Source organism: Odontesthes bonariensis, chromosome 1, assembly GCF_027942865.1.
Source record: "Odontesthes bonariensis isolate fOdoBon6 chromosome 1, fOdoBon6.hap1, whole genome shotgun sequence".
NCBI lineage: Eukaryota > Metazoa > Chordata > Actinopteri > Atheriniformes > Atherinopsidae > Odontesthes > Odontesthes bonariensis.
This window is the reverse complement of record NC_134506.1, coordinates 41669433-41691139: the sequence shown is the minus strand read 5'-3', so window position 1 is coordinate 41691139 and position 21707 is coordinate 41669433. Positions and strand designations below refer to the sequence as shown.

General features: G+C 41.8%; 1 protein-coding gene across 4 annotated transcripts in view; it reads left to right on the top strand.

Annotated features, from left to right (window-relative positions):
• Positions 1–21707, top strand: part of crtc3 (CREB regulated transcription coactivator 3) — a 71691-nt gene that overhangs the window by 32377 nt on the left and 17607 nt on the right. Inside the window, exons 5-10 of one of the 4 annotated variants that reach the window (XM_075466939.1) lie at positions 3044–3106; positions 6437–6540; positions 15098–15136; positions 15215–15300; positions 19047–19096; positions 20618–20838. In XM_075466939.1, the coding sequence (XP_075323054.1) occupies positions 3044–3106; positions 6437–6540; positions 15098–15136; positions 15215–15300; positions 19047–19096; positions 20618–20838 (563 nt within the window). Of the gene's footprint in view, positions 1–3043; positions 3107–6436; positions 6541–15085; positions 15137–15214; positions 15301–19046; positions 19097–20617; positions 20839–21707 lie in introns of all 4 variants that reach the window. The other 3 variants (XM_075466938.1, XM_075466941.1, XM_075466940.1) reach the window with 3 other exon arrangements.

Sequence of the window (21707 nt, the reverse complement as noted above, 5' to 3'; positions counted from 1 at the left end):
CTCAGCTTGTTTTGGCCCGGCAGCCTAATCCAGGCTTGTTGTCAAACAGTCCTATTGGTGATAATAGCATTGTACTCACCAAGTTGTTAGCTCAGACGTGTGAAGATGCTAACATTGCCAGTAATAAAACTCCCTTTTACCCACTGAAGTTTACTTGCTTTGTCCTGCCTATCTGCCTGCTGGTTGCTTCTCTTCAACTCATTTATAGAGTTGCCAACATGTTTCTGCAGTTCCGTGCTAAACTCTTGAGCAACCCCTCATTTGTTCTTTATATTTTGCTTACAAACAAGCAGACTTTCTGGAAACCGTTTAAAGTGGTCTTGAGTAATAGTTCTCCAGGCTTTCTGAAGGAATTTTTCCTTTGAACATTGTGGAACATTGAGGATTGTGGTTTTTTTCCCCCCTTTTTTTGTTTGTTTAATAAGTAATTTAATCCTGAGCTAAAGACATTAATAAAGGCACCGCAGTCAAGGGATGAACCAGTGTTGTTTCTACACATAACAAATAGGAAAGATCCATATCAAAGATAACAGTTTGACAGAGTTCTTTGAACAAAATGATGGAAAGTGGAAAAGTAGAGGACAATAGAAGAAGTAGCAGACCTGAAAAACTAATTGAGGAAGCTGTCAAGAAGCCGTTCTTAAGGAAGGGAAACAGGGAGAAAAGGCCGAGCTGTGCCAAAGGACACAAGAAGTGGGCTGAAAATCAGTGGCAGCAGGTCTGATGGAGGGATGAATCCTCCCCAGAGCCCGGAGCTCAACATTACTGAAGCAGTGTGGGATCATGTTGGCAGAGAACGGAACAAAAGGCAGCCCACATCCAAAGAAGAGCTTTGGGATGTCCTTCAAGAAGCCTGGAGAACTATTCCTGAAGACTCCTTAAAGCAGTGATACTCACTAGTCACATTGGCAGCAAAATCAAGGGAAGAGCCACTTTTACCACAACATACTAAAGTCCCCTTTTGCAAATATGCATTTCTACATATAAAAGATCCCACAAAAAAAGGAACAACACAGCCAATACATTTTCAGTTAAGACCACATTTACCTTAATACTGGGATGAGTGGAAGCTGGCGTGCATGTCCTCGACTTTCTTCATGTTGTATTTGTAGTTTGTTGTTGTAATCATAGTGAGACATTTAGGATGAGCATGGTTTTTGTGCTGGTTTTTGCCCTTTTTTGATTAAAAACCGATCCATTGTGCCTGCATCTCGCGCTGGCTAAAGGAGCTAGCGTGCTTTGCGGTCAAGTGTGAGGTGGTTTAAGCGGGCTGCGTTGCCAGGTTTAACAGTTCCCCCTTTAGGAAACCCCATTAAGCCTTAATTAATACTTAATAAAAATACTTAATACTACAAAAACGCAAACTTAATAAAAATACTTAATACTGTGCAGTATTCGCTGTGTGTTATTTGAAAAAATGTATTGTTATTGTTCCCATATTGTTATAAGCTATGCGAGTGTGAGCCGCCAATTAAAGCTTGAGGAGCCGCACAATGAGTATCTCTGCCTTAAAGAAAGGACAGAAAGCTCGTCTGAGAGGGTTCAGGCTGTGTTGGAGGATAAAGGAGCTCAGAGCAGATATTCACTTTAAAGGGATAATCCGGAGTAAAATGCACTTTAGATCAATTTACGGGATGTTGGGAGTACATACGTTGAGTTGACATCAAAATTCTCAAAACTGTTTTGAGAATTTCGATTTGACCGTTTTTAGCCAAAAGTCGTTAACCTGGAGGTGACGGGGGCATATGATGTCATCGCTACAAAACGCTATTTTTATACCTCTTCTACAGCTCCAAACAACATAACACTTACGTGGTAGTGAGTAGAGGGTCCCTAAAGCCAAACCGAAGTGTCCCAAGGTCTTCATGTGGTTGGATATAGAGTCCAGAATGAATTTAATCTAGCCAGTACCTGCTCTCAATCAGAGCTCTTCCGTCAACAGGAGGCTATCTCACGCGAGACATCACGTCACGTGAGTCCGTAGTTGATTGCCGAGTGTGGAGTAACTCGCTCTGGAAAGTCACAATTTCGTTGCCGTTTTTTTTACAAACATAGTCCAGTATTTCTTTCGAAAGTGAAATGAAGTTGTATGCAACAGCAAAGCCTAGCTTACTAACAGGTTAGAATTTTGAAATGTCACGTGACGTCTCGCGTGAGATCCTCCTGTTGACGGAAGAGCTCTGATTGAGAGCAGGAACTGGCTAGATTAAATTCATTCTGGACTCTATATCCAACCACATTAAGACCTCGGGACACTTCGGTTTGGCTTTAGGGACCCTCTACTTACTACCACGTAAGTGTTATGTTGTTTGGAGCTGTAGAAGAGGTATTAAAATAGCGTTTTTTAGCGGTGACTCCGGATTATCCCTTTAAAGCTGCTTAGAATCATAGAAACTCACTTTTGCACAGCATCCTTCATCTCAGCAGCTGCTTTTAGGTCGAGTTTGGCCACAAATAAAATCCTGAAATTCCATTTAAATTGACTCTGGATAAACAGGAAGTGGTTTTATGTATTTTTGGGTAAGAGAATGTGAGGTGCTCTTGCCTTTTACATCTGTGTTGTATTTTTTAAGAAGACTTCTATCTATCGCTTCAATAGAAACAGCTTTTATGCTCTCCAGTCTGAGTGTTTAGCCGCTGCTCTCATTCCATCTCAGGCTTTGGCAATGACGCTTCACATCAGGTTGTTTGAGTTGTTTCTCAGTTTACAGTCGCCACCATGAATGAGCAAATACGTTTTTAATGGTTCCTCAGCTGCGGCGTTCCTAAACCAAGCTAACAATCCTTCCAGTTACTACTCCGGTGTTTGGGTTCTCGTCTGCCTTATTGTCTTTTTTCATTTTTCTCACATATAGAACAGTGTTGTGCTGACTTTTCAGTGTTTTCCAGGGTCTTTTTTATCGTTCTACACATGTACCAGCACCAGCATATATTGTGTTTTTTTTTGCAGGATATTTTCTTCACATACTTTACGGGAGGTGCCGGGGGTCTCTGCTTTCACCCAGTAACTTTTTTCTGTCATACTTTTCCTCTGTCTTTGAAGGGAACAACATCCATGGACTGAGGAAAAACGGCCTGGGTTTAGATTAATATCACAACTCAACAGGTGACCCATAACCCCGATCCTTCTTCATATCTCTCTTTCGATCAGTCTATCTTTGCAGCTTTGTCCCTCGCTCACCAAGGCCAACAATTCTGCTCTTTGTCTTTTTTCTGCATCCCTCTTGGCTGCATAATGTCCCGGTTCCTCTCTTTTATAATCTGCAGTTTGATTTGTAGCATTTCACTAAATCTTTTCTCTCCTTTATGTCATTGAAGCTCTGAGATGGACGTCCTCAAAGCCTCAGCTGCAGCTACTGTTATGTTTGATTATTTTATTTCTCTTTACGCCTATCTCTTTTCACGTGGTGTTTTGGAAACATCGATCAGTAGTTCTTCTCTTACTAACCCAGCTTTAGGTCTCTTTGGCTCACGTGCAGTCTAACATCAAGGCTCCTGACTCACATGCTCTTATTTTTCAGCCTTTTTACACCCTTCTTACAGTGTTTTATTGTCTCTGGAAATATTATCACTTGGCTTTGTGTCTACAGCACATGAATGATTTTGTGGAAGCGTTCGTTTCGGTAAATTTGAACAAATATTTTGTTTTGTTTTGAAGATGTTTTGATTAAAAATTTTTTTGAACTTTGCACTCTCAAATTTAGAAAATTTGTTTTGTTTGGGTTAAAGTATAGAAACATGTACCAAGAACCCAGTTTGGAAAAAAAAAAAAGAAATACGATAACTTTTAAAGCTGTTTTGGTGTCGGAGAGAGGGCAGTTAGGCTAGTTTAGCACGATCAGGTTTCATTTATATAGTGTCTAATCACAATAAATGTCATCCCAAGGCACTTCAGATACAGGCCAATTTGTAGAAATCAAATTCAATAAAATCCAAATTATTCCTTTCATATAATACCAAATAAAAAAGGGAACCAGCGGATCACATAGGCTGTGTTCGAAACCGCATACTACATACTTCCATACTACATACTGCATACTCATCGATCAGACAGTATGCAGAGCGTTTACCCACAATGCATTTCGCTCCTGCCCGAGCCGAAATCAGCCGGCCTGAAGCTGATTTCACTTAAGCTCTAAACTCTGTAAACTTTAGCAACATTTGAAACATTTTCAGGTGAGAAAGTAGTCGTTTAGTTCCCCAACGTGTTGAAAACCTGACAAAATACCGGCTATTTACAATTTTGTTCCCACGAATTCGGTGCTACTAAAGCTAGCCGCAGTGAGCAACGCACTTCCGGTTATTTTCACAAAATAAAATACCCGTTGCCTTTTATCATAGGGAAAGCCATTACCATACAATTGGTGCTTTTGTTTTGAAAACAGGAAGTGAACCTACCCTCGTTGTAGCTAGCTTGAAACTGCCGTTTTGACAGGAAATGAGGATCGGCGTTACATTGCATCTTGGGTAGTTTGAGTATGAGTAGTAACCTCATGATGCATACCCAACATTTGGCGAATCGAGTATGCATCCGGGAACTTCTCGCATACTAAAGGCTGATTTATGGTCGCCTACGCAGAGCCCTCTCCGTCTACGAAGAGCCTCCCAGAGACGCTAGTGATGCCTACTGATCGGGAGGTGAACTGCCTTGCGTATCCGACATCCCGACGGAGAACTTCGAAAGGACGACAGAGACGCATTGACGGATAGCGACGGAGAAGCTTACAGAGGCCTTAGCTCAAAAAGTTAGTAGGAGTAGTAGAAGTTTGCGGTTTCGAACACAGCCATAGAAACTTTTCCTTCATCCTGAGCGTGCACGTGGCGACAGTGGGAAGAAAAAACTCCCTTTTAACAGGAAGAAACCTCCAGCAGAACCAGGAAGGGCGTCCATCGGCCTCAAAGTCAATCAAAACTATAAATGCACATAACAGAGGGCATCCTGCTTATCATAAAGCCTGATGGGCATTAAAGAGAGCAGAATAATGTCCAACAAAGAGGCAGCGAGCAGGTGTGCTGGTGAATTATGTTCTCGCGCCCTGTTGTCTGCCACTGACCTCAGCATCTGGACAGAGTGAACAGCTCTCTGCTGTCCATCTGACACCATTCTGCCTGCTTTTAAATCTCATCTGTGGCTCCATAAATTCTGGGAATAAATAATCTCACACGCACACGATCGCATTTGTTGTTAGAGCTGTTTCTTCACCTTCAAAGCTAAACTTTTATTAGAACCACAATCTCAGCATCATCTGTATTTTACACGCTGTTGAAACAGAATTACTCCTCACCGGTAAAGTCGCGCTTTGGTGGAGAGAGATCGCAGATCAGATGGCAACTTTTTATAAAACTTTAAGCTGATAAGTGCCTTTTCAAACATAAAAGATTGTGGGTTTATTTTGTGACTAACAAAACTGGCAAGTTGCATTTAAAGTCGGAGTGTAATTGTGCGTCATTCTCTTCAGTTGTCGGCTGGAAATGTTCAGGATTTAAGGAAAAAACATTTCCCCTTTAAGTAAAGTATATTACCATAACTTCAATTCTAACCAGTCTTTATTGCCAGCATGAAGTATTTAAAGTATTTAAAAGCTTTTTTGAAAGCAAACATTTCTAAGTGCAGTGTCCTACTTTAAAAGAGCGATATGTCAGGCTTAATATTCTACTTATGTATTCAGTCCACAGAGATTAAAGAGAGTCTTTAAGAGAACCTGGACACAGTGACTATGAATGCATAATGCAAAATTAAAACTTAGCATTTCACATGTTTAGCGCAGTGAAAGGAGTTTGTTGTTCTGAATGTATTTTACTGTGTACGGTTATTATTTCTTCTTCTCAGGAAGCATTTAAATCGGCTTCTTTTTCCTGGATCTGAACAAGAGAAGCAACTGAAGCTTCACAGTGAGGAAAACGAAAGTGATAAAGCACTCAGCAGTTTTTTTCCAATTTACAAAGGAAGTGAAACGTGCAAGAAAATGGTGACTACTTCGGATAATCTGTTGCGTGAAAAGCTAGTGGGAAACATTTTCTAAGAATATCACCCTGTCACAAGCCGGTTTCCAGGAAAAAGCTCTCAGAGAATTATTTTCCTGAACATTTTTATAAGCGGCGCTAAAAATAGTGGATTTTCACGATCTGTTAAGAAGCACATTTTCCTGGTTTTCTCTGTATCCCTTTAATTACGGACACCAAGTATTAAAATGTTCATATTAAGTGCTTTAAGGTGATTTATTTTTTTCCATCTCGGGCCGATGAGCGGTGAGCTCTGAGGGTGTACGTGTAAGGTCAGCGTCAGCCTGAAGGCGAATGCAGCCTGTGTGGAGGCAGAGCAAGAAAGCGAATGATTCACTGACCTTACGCCCCCCCCCGAGAAACCCTCTGCCTCTGTCCAAGGTGCTGGAATACTCTGCATAACTTTCCTCTTCCTCCTCTTCCTCCCACTCAGAACCAATTCAGACTCGGCTCTGCATACGAGTGCGATGAACCCAAACCCTCAGGACCCATTTGGCATGAACCAGCAGATGGGTAGAGGTCCTCCCCAGCGCAATGGTGAGAGTAACATCCACACACTCATTCAGAGATACCTCCAGTGTTTGCTCTCTTTTGTTTTTGGCTCTCATCTAAGAGATGCTGTAGTTTTAATGTGCCCCTAAACACATGCTGGCTCATGAAGCCTTGAACTTTTCCTCCTTTTTTCTCCATCATTTCACTGTTTGACTCCTCTCTTTAGTGTTTCCCCCCTTATGTGATAACACTTTTTAAGCTATTCCCTTAGAAAAAGGACAGTTCAATCTTTTCTTCTTAGTGATACAGACTTTATGTATGATCACAGCTGGACGTGTTTGGGTTTTAGAGCTTCAGAAATTGATCTTGCAAGCTGACAGACACTTGGTGAAAGGTTAAAGCTAAATTTGGGTTGGAAGTCGGGAGAAAAGTCCCCTTCGATCAAAGACTAATTTGGATTATTGATGTTTACTTCTATAATAAACCCTCACTGTGCAGAATCATACACACGTTCAGCCATATCATTGTGACCACCTTAATACTGAGTAGCCTCTGATCAGTGTGAGTGGTCAAAGAATATGTCAGGCTCGGGGCGGTCGGTGGCGTAGTGGGTTAAGCAGGCGCCCCATGTACAGAGGCTACAGTCCTCGCTGCAGCTGGCCCCGGTTCGAGTCCCCCACCGAGCGGCCCTGTGCTGCATGACTTCCCCCTCTCTCTGCCCCCTGCTTCCTGTCGCTCTCCGGCTGTCCTATCATTAAAGGCATAAAAAGCCCCCCCCCCCCCCGCTCCTCTGGAGTGCCTATAACTGGGACATTTGCACTATATCTTTTGGGCCCGGTGCATTGTGGGGTTGAGTCTTTAAGCGCATTCCCACTGTAGGAACCTTTTACAGTTCCTATAACCTTTTCAGGAACGGGGCCGTTTTTTCCCGAATTCGCACATATAGGAACTCGGGACCACGGTCCTCAAATCCTGGAACCATTTCAGCTCCTTCTCCTCAGCTGGGTCTGTTCTTGTTTCCATAGGAACACATCTGATGGAGGTGTTTGGTGGTTGGTAGCTCCGCCCCTTGTCATGTTGTCAGGCTGAAATGTCTGCAGCCATAGACATATTATAGGTAGACGCCCCTTTCGCCTCTGGGTCGCGTTAAATGTCGCCGCCATCTTGCTAGGGAGTAAGTTGCGTCAAGATCGCCGGTCTGTATCGAGGCAAGCTGTCAGTGTGTCGGTAAAAGAGCAGTTTGTCCGGGCTGAAATTGGCTCAGATGATGTGTTTCTGCTCAAGGAGCACATTCAGGACACACAGTTTGTTATAGACAACCACCACTTTTCAAACTCAGGCTGCACCACATAGCCAAACTCAGTACACTGGAATTACAGTGGCAACAGCCGAAAAAGGCTTAGGAAAACTATACTTTTTAAAGGGTTCTAGCTCCAAGATACAAGCCTAGACACAAGCTTATATATACAAATATATACATACATATTATTATGTATGTATGTATTATTATTATTATATTATATTTTATATTACTATATGTGTATTAGAATTAAACTATTGAAATATTATGGTATTTATTTATAATAGCAGCAGGTGTTTTGATGTTTGTTTACATTTGTCTTCTGTATCAGAAGTTTTTGTTTGGGAAATTAATTTTTATTGTCAATTGCACTGTTGCTTAGATGTGAAAATCTTATGAGCATGATTGTATGTGTGTGTATGTGTATATATATATATATATATATATATATATATATATATATATATATATGTTATTCCATCACACATAATACTGAGTCATTATATTATATTATATATTATGGTATTTATATTAGACTATTTAAATATTTTGAGATATGCATACTTTACTGCTATAGAAATATAGAAAGCTGCAGCTGTTTTGATGTTTCTTCACCATTGTCTTTTTTTGTAATGTTGGTTTGTCAAATTACTGTTTATTGTCAATTGCACTGTTCATGGTGGTTTCTCAATGCACATATTTGAAACGCAACTATAAAAAACAGACTGACTGCCAGTGTCTCACTATTTGATTTGTAGGCTATTTCTCTTAATGATGGTCAATACGTAGTAGCTAAAGAAGCACCATTTTGATAGTCTAGATTTGTGCACGAGCTGTGGGAGTACAAGAAAAGTGAGCGTCTATCAGCGATTTATTATAGACATATGCACATGTGTGGAGGTTAGAGCCTAATTTGCGAGATTCAAAGATTCAAACATTGAGACAAATCTTTTGGGGGGTACTCCACGTAGATCATACACCCTTGAATGTAAAAACGACTCAGTGAAATCGGTTGCAAAATGTAAGACAATCGTGATTTTTATCCAGAAAAAACGATGCTCCCGCTAACTTGCGCTTGTTTGACAGACCTCTGGTCCAAATGAGCCCCCAAGCAATATGGCGGCGACGTTTTACGTCACGGCAACGGGTGAAGCAGTCAATGGGGCGTCTACCTATATTATGTCTATGTCTGCGGCGCTCTGCTCTCCTTCCTTCATGAAACCAAGAAGTACGGCCTGCGCTCCATCCTGCGTCTCCTGACTCTCTCTGTGAGCTCTTCCAGCCTCCATGTTAGGCGCCCGATGTGATCGTCCATGATTAAATCAAAATCAAATCAAATCAAATTTATTTGTATAGCACATTTCATGTACAAACAGTTCAAAGTGCTTTACATAAAATAAAAGCATTGCAGCAGGGAGTGCAAGAAGCATTAAAAATACATAAAAGAACATAAAGAGAAACAAATAAAATCATTTAATCATTTATTAATATCACCATCATGCAGACCATGCCCACGGTGGCCTCCCCGCTCTCCATGTTAGCTTCTTGGTGGTGTTTTTTCTTCTCTCCTTACTTTTACCGGGTTCTGTTTTGTTGTTGAATGTGGCGCTAAAGTAACACGTCGCTGTTGCAGACGGCTGCGCCGCATCAGTCCCTATCAAGGTCCCGACTCATGTGGGAATGCAAACTGAAACAGTTCCCCTGGGGAAGGGCAGCTATCAGAACAGAATTCGAGGAGGACCGTTCTTAGAACTGCTCTGTCCGAATGCGGCTTTTGTTTATCTGGCCTGCCTCCCCCATATGCCATCAGATGAATCCAATTTGTATCTGGGGAGTTTGGTGGACGGGTGAACCCCTCCAACTGTGTTGAGTTCTTTGGGCACCTCCTGAACAGATTTCCACAGCCCACTGTAGTACGGCTGGGATACCCTGTTACTGCAGAGCAGTGTTTCCCAAACTGGGGGGCAGAGCCATCGCAGGGGGGGCGCACGGGTGGAAGGCATCAATCAATCAATCAATCAATAAATGACACTGCTAGCATAACATGGACTTTTTGATGGGGCTCCCACGTAAACGCAAAGCAGAGGATGAAGCGTTGCCAAATGTGCTTCCAACGCAGTTTCCTTCCATGGAAAGAAAAGAAGAGATGACGATCAGATATGTTTGGGAACCACTGCTGCAGAGAGTTGCTGCCCTGTGGGCGTTTCTGAGTGATCTGCATAAAAGTTTAGGCAGATGGAACGTTTGAAAGCAACATCTCCATCTGCAGGGTTTTCGCAGCTAAACTTTGATTTTTAACCAGGTGAGCAGTATGACGCAACATGCATTGGCTTTAATGTTGTGGCTGATCGGCGTGTGTTTAGACTTTGGCTGTGTTCGAAACCGCATACTTCTCCTACTACTCATACTAACTTTTTGAGTTAGTATGCGAGTTTGAGTAAGCGAGAAGTTCCCGGATGCATACTAGATTCTCTGAAATGTTGGGTATGCATCATGAGGTTACTACTCATACTCAAACTACCCAAGATGCAACGTAACGTGACGTCGCCGATCGTAATTTCCTGTCAAAACGGCAGTTTCAAGCTAGCTACAACGAGGGTAGGTTCACTTCCTGTTTTCAAAACAAAAGCGCCAATTGTATCGTAATGGCTTTCCCTATGATAAAAGGCAATGGGTATTTTATTTTGTGAAAATAACCGGAAGTGCGTTGCTCACTGCGGCTAGCTTTAGTAGCGCCGAATTCGTGGGAACAAAATTGTAAATGGCCGGTATTTTGTCAGGTTTTCAACACGTTGGGGATCTAAACGACTACTTTCTCACCTGAAAATGTTTCAAATGTTGCTAAAGTTTACAGAGTTTAGAGCTTAAGAGAAATCAGCTTCAGGCCGGCTGATTTCGGCTCGGGCAGGAGCGAAATGCATTGTGGGTAAACGCTCTGCATACTGTCTGATCGATGAGTATGCAGTATGGAAGTATGTAGTATGTAGTATGCGGTTTTGAACACAGCCATGGATACATTCCCACATAATTAACTTGTGATGTCACACTTGAGTCTGAAAGCCAATCAGGATCCACTCTGATTGCACAAGCAATATGTGGGAACATAAATCCTTCAAATAAACGTGTTGCAGTAGCAACGAGTAAAATGTCAACAGGCTTGTTCTAAACCTTTTACCACGTCGCTCAGATCAATTTTCCAGCTGAAACCTTTGACTCCTCAGGATGGTTCCTATTGAATGTTCAGGAACATGTTGAACACACGCCATCTGTTATGCTGATGACCTAATGAAGGGCCCGAGCTGCCTCAGAACTTCTTGTTATTCTCACTTTTAGGTGATTGTTTCAGTGTTCTGTTGTGCCGTTGGAATGATGATGCACTGAATGTAGATTTTTAGAGTGTGTAGACAGAAATATTACCAGTGTGCCGGACAACAACAAGGGGAGAAAACATTTTACCAACACAGGTTAGGATTGTCTTTTTTACGGCCTGATATACTTCAGTAAAAACTGGGATTATTTCCTCACAAAATGTCTGTTTTTAAACTCGAGGTCCTCTCAGTCAGTCGCATATAGCTCATCCTGGTTTATGGTGTTTGTGTTTCTGCTCCTCTGGTCATTTATTAACAGAGAACACAGTCCATTCACACAGCTACTTTTCTCTCCAGGCTCTCCGTTGCTTTTTTTTTTTCTTCTTAAATATTCTGTTTGTGATTAACTGGACAAAAAAAGTCAAAGAAGTGGTGTTGCTCTGTTTCTCCGTTGCTCATCATCCCGCTTGCCTCTGATCTCAGCTCTGGAGTGGATGAGAGAAGTGTTCGTCCAGTCGATCGCTGTGTTTAGTCAACACATCAAACAGGATATTAACATGAGATCTGGCCTCGGCACGAGTTTCTCATGCAAACAGAATCGAGCCTGTATTCATATCACTAATATGAATCACAGCGAACTGTAAACTCAGTTGGAGATATTGGTGTTGCTTACAAAAATATGACGTTAAGGCTCTCATATTTGTGCCATTTTCCTGCAAAATGCTTTGACTTTTAGCTTGAAACCATTCAGTTTTTATTGTTTCTGTTTTAAAACACCTAAAAATGATGTATGTAGGCAAGGCATCTTTATTTATATAGCGCATTTCATACCACAGGCAACTCAATGTGCTTTACATAAAGACAAGGCATTTAAAAGCATAAAAACAAGCAATTTAAAGAGAATAAAAAAATTGAATAAAAATTAAAACAGAGTTAAAAGCAATCAAAGAAGAGGGGGAAAAAAGAAAAACTATAAAACAATTAAGAGGATTTATAGCATTATGTTTTAAAATTATTTAAAGGAACTCAACCATAAGCACACGGAAAGAGAAATGTTTTTTTTTTCTTTTTATTGGTTTTTCAGTTGTAAGTCTACAAACATTAGAAAAACAAAACTGACTACAAAACATACAAAAAACAAACAAACAAAAAATCCCACCCCAAACTAACACAAGCGCTGCAATATGTATCTCTACAAATATATATAAATTTATATATCCATGCATACACCAATATATACACATACATACACGTACAAAATCAGCAAGATGACAGGAGACGGGTAAGTGAATCGCGTGTTTGAAATAAACAAAATGAAACAAAGTGAAAAGCAGTCCTCTTCCAGGGACAGATGATCAGTTAAAGTTTCTGTAAGAAGGAATTCAATGGTTCCCAGATTCTCCAAAACTCATCTGATTTATGGTTAAGGTGGAGAAATGTATTTAAGCTGGATTTAAAAGTGCGTCCAGTTGGGGCTGATTTCAGTTCTGCTGGTAGTTTGTTCCAGTTGTGTGCAGCATAACAGCTAAAAGCTGCTTCACCGTGTCTAGTTTGAACTCTGGGCTCCACTATCTGACCTGAGTCAGTGGATCTCAGAGCTCTGCTGGGTTTATACTCTACCAGCATGTCATTCATGTGTTCTGGACCTAAACCGTTCTGTGATTTTAGCCTCGGTTGCCTCTTAAATCCACAGCTGAACTCGGTTCTGCAGCCTCAGTCAGTGCAGGCGTGCTGGGGTTATTGCAGTTAACTGTAAACATGAGCTGAACATCCTATGGATGATCGCTTTTTATGTACATTACAGTCTTCTTGCACAGCCTGCTTTGAGGACGTCGTCTGCCAGCACATGTTTCGTGTTTCCGCTCAGGCGGTTTCTCCTAAAAGAGGCCGCGACACCAAAAGCGACCTCTTGTTAGAAAGCGAGCAGCGCTGCCTCATGGCTCCATGTGTGAGTGCAGAGAGCTGTGAAGCCCCAGGGCCTCGTTGACACCTCTCAAGGTTTCAGCAGGTTTTGAGTGGTGTTAAGCCCGGGCTGATTAAAGAAGCATCTAACTAGGAATTACAGCAATGATTCACACTGTAGCAGAGATTCTTTTAGAGCAGTTATTTCTTTTCTGTTTGTTGCAGCTTCAAGGCTCGTGTATACTTCGCAGCAGTGTGTCGCAGTGAGCTTGTCGCAGACACGACGCAGTTATTTTTGATTTATGCCTTGAAGCGCTGTCTGCGCTATGTTAATCCCACACCACAACGCAAGAGGGACAATCACGAACAAGCTAGGATTGTGGGTGTTACGGTTACGGAGGTCATTCAACAACAATGGCGACTGGACGAATGCGCACTTTGATTGAGATGCAGCTGATCGATCTAGAAATAGAAGAAATATTGCTACTACTGGAGCTGGCAGAGAGGCGAAAGAATCGTCACGGTTAGCACGGTTAGCGTCAGCCGGTTAGAAAACCGGAAATACGCATAGTGTAGAGCGGATGTAGAGTTGACCAATCAGAGGCCTCCTTCCTCCCCTCCCTGCGGCGATGTCTGCGGTGAGTTACAATTTTGAGGAGGTGCACCAGAGTGTCTGCGTAGTGTCTGCGTTAACTGCGACACACACGCAGACGACCTGGTTTCCGAGTATAAATCAGGCTTCAGTCAGTGGAGCTCTAACGTTCCCACTGCAGCTGAGAGGGCTTTGATTGCCCCGATGCTTTAGCAGTAGGGCTGGGAAACGATTAAAATGTTTAATCTAATTAATCACATGATTTCCCTGATTAATCGCATTTGTACGCAAAATCCAAAAATGAATCCAAAAGTAGTGTTTAGCTTTTAGCATTTAGTTTTATTTTAAATGTGCTGCCATATGAATGAAAGTGCCATAACATTTGTTGTGCAAACACACTTTTAACATCAGCATCTTTCTGTAGTTTTTATGTAGAAGCCTCGCTCCACTGTCTGTTTCCTTGAATGACTTGCTGCTATCAGTTGTGTGTTTTGCCTTTAAGTGATATTTTAGACTGGAACTACTACGCTGAGAAGACAATTCAACTTGGCTGTGTTTACAGATGACTTTGGTTCTGTCGACTCCGCCGTCTGGAAGAACTTTAAAATGAAAATGGCCGAGTAAAAGTTCCGTACCCTTCTCCATGTTTAGTTGATCCGCTGATTACTTTCTTTTCCTGTTCCACAGCAGACAGCAGCAGACTTATAAAAGCCCAAATAAAAACCTGGTTCGAGTCCCGCATCGGACGGCCCTGTGCTGCATGTCGTTCCCCCTCTCTCTGCCCCCTGCTTCCTGTCTCTCTGAACTTTCCTATCCATTAAAGGCACAAAAGCCCCCCAAAATGTTTTTAAAAAATCTTTTTTTTTTAAATGCGTTAATGTGCGAAAAAATATTTATTGGCGTTAAATAATTAATGTGTTAACACGATAATAACGAGTGCAGTGCACACTGGGATCCTGCCAGGGACCCGAGCCAGCCATTTTCCATTCCAGTTGTCCTGTTTCCGTCTCGGTTGCAGCTGAGAGCCACAGTGACCAAACACCTCTGAAGAGGGAGTGTAATGGTGCCAGACTGGTGCGTCGCATCATTGTCCCATCTGCTGCAGCAGCCGAAAAGGCTGTCTCTGAAAATGAAGGAATGAGAGCAGGGAAGGAGAAGGAGCGGGTGGGCGGTGGATCAAAGGCTAATGCAAGAGCAGCGAAACATGTTCATAAGAAAAAAGGGCAAAATTAAAAGAAGGGGGGGAAACAAACTCTTCTGCATTTGTCAGGGAATCTCCTGCTACAAGGAGAAGAAAGCCTCTCCTGTTCTGCCATTCCTCATCTCTGTGATTAATAACCTGATGACCAGCTGTTGAGCTTATGAATGTGCTGGGCATATTTCGAACAGGTGATTAATATTGAATAACCTCTAATGTTTCTCTGCCCTTTGGTTTTCATGTTCCTTCTCTTCATCAATCCTCGCTCCGACTCGTTTGTTTCCCTGGAGGCTGGCATGCAGCCAGTTTGAATGAAGCGGAGGTCGACAGCGCCGGAGACGGTAGGTTGAGATCACGACGCGAACGGAACGCGTTTCGTTGCACGAATTTCTCATTTGTGCACCTTCTTCTTTCTGCAGTCTTCTCCTTCCCTGCTTTGCCGAACGAGGAGAATCTAATAGGTGTCAGTAAGCCGCTTCCAAAGCAGCTGTGGGAGGCCAAGAAGGTGAGACCGTGGCCCTCAGTGGTCACACTGTTATAACTCCAGATATCAAACCAGATTATCATCTGTGTGAGCTGCTGTCTCATTATTACAGAAATCCAAAATAACAGGGTCAGACCGACTTAAAGGGATAGTTCGCCTCTTTTGACATGAAGCTGTATGACATCCCATATTAGCAATATCATTTATGAACATTTTCTTACCCCCTGCTGCGTCCTGTGAGCAGAGTTCCAGCCTCGTTTTGGTGTTAGAAATAGAATAGAAAAATACTTCATTCATCCCCCAATGGGGGAAATTCAAATTAGAGTAGCTCAAAAAATGATTAATATTTACAATGATTGTATATTAACAACAACAACAATAATACTACCAATTCTAAAAAAAAATACTACTACTAACTAATAATAATAATAATAAATGACTAAATAAATAAAAAAAATCAATCAATCAATTTGAGAAGAACAAAGCAGTCACTGTTAAAAAGCTTTATGGTTGTGGGAACAAAGGACCTCCTGAACATCTCAGTCCCGCAGCGTGTGTTGACGAAAGTAGTCCGGCTAGTTGGCTGGGGTTTAAAAAATAAAGCGTTTTGCTTCTCAAAACAATATGCGTTCTAAAGAGTAATACATTTGCATCACAAAATGGTTCTCCAGGAAAAAGTCAGACCTCACAATCGCTCGGCCCTATTTTCTCTCCCTTCGTATCACTGCCTGCTGTGCAGACCGAAGTGCAGACCGAGCAGTAAACACCGTAACAGGCGCGGCTGTCGGCAGGCGGCAGCAGGCAGTGATACGAAGGGAGAGAAAATAGGGCCAAGCGATTGTGAGGTCTGACTTTTTCCTGGAGAACGATTTTGTGATGCAAATGTATTACTCTTTTGAACGCATATTGTTTTGAGAAGCAAAACGCTTTATTTGTTAAACCCCAGCCAACAAGCCGGACTACCTTCATCAACACCAAAACGAGGCTGGAACTCTGCTCACAGGAAGCAGCAGGGGGTAAGAAGATGTTCATAAATGATGTTGCTGATATTGGATGTCATACAGCTTCACGTCAAAAGAGGCGAACTATCCCTTTAAATATACGTTTGTTTCATGTTCGCCATCTTCATCGTTTTTGGAGCACGCAGCTCTGTGGAATCCTTTAGAATATCCACCCACTGGGGTTTGTTTCTGTCCGGTTGCCAAGTGAGTTTAAAATGCTTCTAAACTTTAAAAACTGCGCATCAGCTTGTTTTCACCGACGAGTTTGCAGGAATAAACAAGACCGCTCGGTGTTATCAGCTGCTGGCGTTTCAGAGCACTTTGTGCATGGCTGGTGTAAACACCGTAGTGGTCACTGACCAGATCAAAACCTCAGAAAGAAAGAAACAAGCAGCTGCTTTTTCCCCAGAAAAGAAGTATGAAAAGTTGTGAGTTCTGATCCGAAGCAGAAACAGCTGATGGTTCATGCGATTAGTCCTAAAGAGCAAAGAGCTGTTCACCAAAGTGCTTTCACCCCCTCTTATGTGCAGAAATCCACCTCAATTGAGTGAAAAAAAACCCTTTGTTGTGTGTTTATTTCTTTATTATTGACTTTTTTCTTCTTATGAAAGACATAAAATACCCAGTTTTAAGAGCAACAGTCATCTTCTGCTCCTGCGAAGCTCAAAGCGCTTTAACTATGAAGGAGTTAAAGTGCTCTGACACAGGCCGGAGTCATTTCAGGTGATTATGACACCTTGGATTCCTGCTGGGACTTAGCAGAGACTTGTCACCCTTCGTGTTGAACCAGTCTTTCCTGTATGATCTAAAATGGGCAGAACCTGAAGCAGGTTTCTGCAGTCGAGACTTGTTTACTATTCTGGCATTTGGAGCACAAAGGAGGATATATGAGAAAAAACAAAACAAAGTAAATCAAAAACGATGCCAGAAGCCAGCAGCTCATTCCATTTTCAAACATTTCATTATAAATGTTTCTTGAATCTGGAACTCCAAACCAAAAAATTTTTGGGCCATCTGCTCACAGTATAAAGGATTTAAGTTCCCTAAAATCCTTGAAAAGACACCCGAAACAGGATCATCTATCCATCTATCTATCCATCAATCTATTTTCTTCCGCTTAGCAGAAATTGGGTCGGGGTGGCATTAGGCTAAGCAGGGCATTCCAGATGTCCATCTCCTCACCAACTCCTGTGGCATCCCCAGGCCAGATGAGTCAGGTAATCCCTCCATAAAGTTCTGAGTCTACATCAGGGCCCGGGTTAAAAACGCTGCATTAGTGCTGATGCATCACTAATGCAGAAACTCAGCCTCAGAGGGAGAGTTCTGTCAGATTCCAGCAGAGAGTAACGGCTTGCTTTGGTAGACCAACCGTACATCATCCTCCAGAAATGGAGGCAGCGGACATCCCTGAATCCTCTGAGTTCACCCACAGACACGTTCAAGACTTCTAGGTTTATAAAACAAGTCTGAGCTCTTATCTTCCCACAGAACTGATAAATAAAGTCCTCGTTGGTCCTCCTGAGTCTGCGGGATCCTTTCTGGCTTAATAAACCTACTCGGGGATGTGGAGCAGGTTTGAAACCTGAGCCTCCTGTTTCCTGAAGAGCTTCTTGACAACTTCGGTGACCTTAAAGGGATAGTTCGCCTCTTTTGACATAAAGCTGTGTGACATCCCATACTAGCAATATCATTTATGAACATTTTCTTACCCCCTGTGAGCCGAGTTCCAGCCTCATTTTGGTGTTGACGAAAGTAGTCCGGCTAGTTGGCTGGGGTTTAAAAGATAAAGCATTTTGCTTCTCAGAACAATATGCGTTCAACAGAGTAATACATTTGCATCACAAAATCGTCCCTCCAGAAAAAGTCAGACCTCACAATTGCTTGGCCCTATTTTCTCTCCCTTCGTATCACTGCCTGCTGTGCAGACCGAAGCGCAGACTGAGCAGTAAACACCGTAACAGGCGCGGCTGTCGGCAGGCGGCAGCAGGCAGTGATACGAAGGGAGAGAAAATAGAGCCAAGCGATTGTGAGGTCTGACTTTTTCCTGGAGAACGATTTTGTGATGCAAATGTATTACTCTGTTGAACGCATATTGTTTTGAGAAGCAAGACGCTTTATTTGTTAAACCCCAGCCAACTAGCCGGACTACCTTCATCAACACCAAAACGAGGCTGGAACTCTGCTCACAGGACGCAGCAGGGGGTAAGAAGATGTTCAGAAATGATGTTGCTAATATGGGATGTCATACAGCTTCATGTCAAAAGAGGCGAACTATCCCTTTAAACAGGACTACAGGCGAGGATAAGTCTTCAGACCTTGCCTCTTGAGGTTTAGGAACCCCTGAAAATGTTATTCTTCCAACAGTATCCCCAGTCTGAGTCAGCGCTTCTCTCCAGCTAAACGCTGCAGCCGAGCCTCCTCTTCCAGTTATCGAGCGTTTTTTTTTTTTTTACAGAATTTGAGGCAAACCAAAAGTCTTTCTCTGTATCCTCCCAGGAAGCTTTACACGCTTGATGTGGCACGTGGAAGCCACAGCCTCGTGGTTTCCCGACGCATTCCAGCTGTTTCTGGAAACCCCTGTTCCCGTCAAGCCTGATTCAGGGATTCAGCTTCCTTTTGCTGAAGTCGAGACTCTTAATGCAATAACCCCCTTTTGTGCTGGATTTCTGGAAATGTTAGCGGAACATGCAGAATTGCAGAACTGTTTTTATATATATATATATCAGTTATATGTTTCTAACTGTTAAGTCTGGGTTTCTGTTTCAGGTTCAGTCTCTGGCATCAAGGCCTAAATCATGTGAAGTGCCTGGAATTAAGTAAGTCTTTCTGCATGTTTGTGCATAAACTGCTTTGGACCCGCTTCATCACTGAAAGATCGTAGGGTTAAAGGCTTAGCTGAGAGGGTTTATTGTGATGTTAAAATGCATAGTAGCTGCTCAAAAGACAATGGTTTCCTAGAAATGACATTCCAGAAATTCCTCATGTTTTACACAGGAAGTTTATCTTCCTTTTTACCCCTTTAACTGCATAAAAGAAGAGATTGTGGGGGCAATTTGAACACGACTGGCATTGTTAAAGCAACATTTGGTTCAGTTGCCTCCAGTATCATGTCAAGATTAAGAGGAAAATCTATAATTAATTTTTTATAAGCTGTTAATTAGCTTAACAGCTGCAGCTTTCTGGTGTCACATGGCTGATAAATGGTACAGATGGGGCAGAATTTATAGGTCATATTTCATTCATGCAGAACGCAGTGCTGAGAGCCTTCAGAGATGGGATCTGTCTGATATGTCTGACTTTTTAAAAATAAAATGTATTATTCTTATTATTATTATTTAGCATCGCTCTGCTGTGGAAAAAAACAAAAAGTAAAATTGGATAAAATTGAAATTTAGATCTGCTTTGGGATGCAGTTGAACTGATAGTTTAAGAAAGGAAGCTTTTCCAATCAGTTGTTTTAACTCCAAACCAGTACGACTTTGATTATTCCATCATTTACAGCACATCGTATCATAAGTAGGGCTGGGCAACGATTACGATTTTTAATCAAATTAATCACATGATTTCCCTGATTAATCACAATTAATCGCATTTGTACGCAAAATCCAAAAATGAATTCAAAAGTAGTGTATAGCCTTTAGCATTTGGTTTTATTTTAAATGTGATGCCATATGAATGAAAGTGCCATAACATTTGTTGTGCAAACACACTTTTAACATCAGCATCTTTCTGTAGTTTTTATGTAGAAGCCTCGCTCCACTGTCTGTTTCCTTGAATGACTTGCTGCTATCAGTTGTGTGTTTTGCCTTTAAGTGATATTTTAGACTGGAACTACTACGCTGAGAAGACAATTCAACTTGGCAGTGTTTACAGATGACTTTGGTTCTGTCGACTCCGCCGTCTGGAAGAACTTTAGAATGAAAATGGCCGAGTAAAAGTTCCGTACCCTTCTCCATGTTTGGTGGATGTGCCGATTACTTTCTTTTCCGGTTCCGCAGCAGACCGCAACAGACTTTTACAAAATAAAAGCCTGTGAGCAACAGACTTTTACAATAATAAAATAAATAATAAAACCTGCGGTAAGGCGCGATCAAATATTTGTCGGCGTTAAATAGCGGGTTAACGCAATAATAACGAGTTAACTCGCCCAGCCCTAATAATAATAGAAAGAGAATAAGCAAAGGAAGGGATAGAAGTGGGTAAAAAAAAAACAGGAGTCAGTCAGTTTGAAATGGCAGTGATTTAATGAGCTTTACTTCTAATTGTTTGCATTGCTTACATTGATTTAAACCCCCTGAATATTCGTCAAATCAATTTTCTGTCTTTCCTCACTGCAGTATATTTCCATCTCCGGAGCAGAACCCTGGCTTGTCCCACTACCAGGGCTCGTTGAGCACTGGTGGTTCCCTGCCTGACCTCAGCAACCTGCAGTTCCCCTCTCCACTCTCTACCCCGCTGGACCCCGAAGACAACGGAGGCTTCCCCAACCTCAGTGGGGGGAGCAGCACTGGAAACCTGCCAGCCGCCATGATGCACTTGGGCATCGGCAACTCCCAGGGTGGGTGCAGAGCTGCTGATCTGTGCCCCCTCATTTTAGGCTCTTTTTTTCTTTTTAATATCTAATAACAATAATAATATATCTAATAATAATAGTTTAATAACAAGCAAAATCATAACAGAAGTCCTTAAGCCATCCCAGTGACTTGTTGGGAGTCAGTATGATACTCTAAAGATTTTAATTATGTTAACCATCAAATGACAAAGAAACAAATCTCTGTCAGCTTGGAATCAGGTTTCATCCATAAAAATGAGGTTTCACTACGTGAACTAACAGATTTCTGGAGATTATACTGCAGCTTTTATGATTGAGGATATTCTAATTTGTGATGCTCAAAAAACATCCTGTGAATCTGATAGATATACAATAGAAACAGGAAAAAAAGCTTGTATTTAAAGTAATAACTATAAACCTTCAGAGCGATGCATCTGAACAGACCTAAGGACGATATGGACAAAGTGAGAAATTAATTATTTATTCATATTTTTTTTTAATCTAAAACACATTTAACCATAGAAAGATAAAAGTAAAGGAAACTATGGATTGTTGTAATGTGCTGGGCAGCAACTGGTTTCAACACGGAGTCGCATCGGATGCAAGGTCACGGTTACTGTTGCCATGTCCTGTTCCAGAGGTAAATATTCAATTCAATTCATTTTTATTTATATAGCGCCAAACACAACAAATGTCATCTCAAGGCACTTAGATAGTAAGTCCAATTCAAGCCAATTGGAATTCAATTCATTGTAATCATAATTATTCATAAAATAATCCAATTCGTCCATATAGAGCGAATTCAAAAACAATTTCCTAGCTAAGGAAACCAACAGATTGCACCGAAAACTTTTTCTTTTTCGGTCCAATCTCCC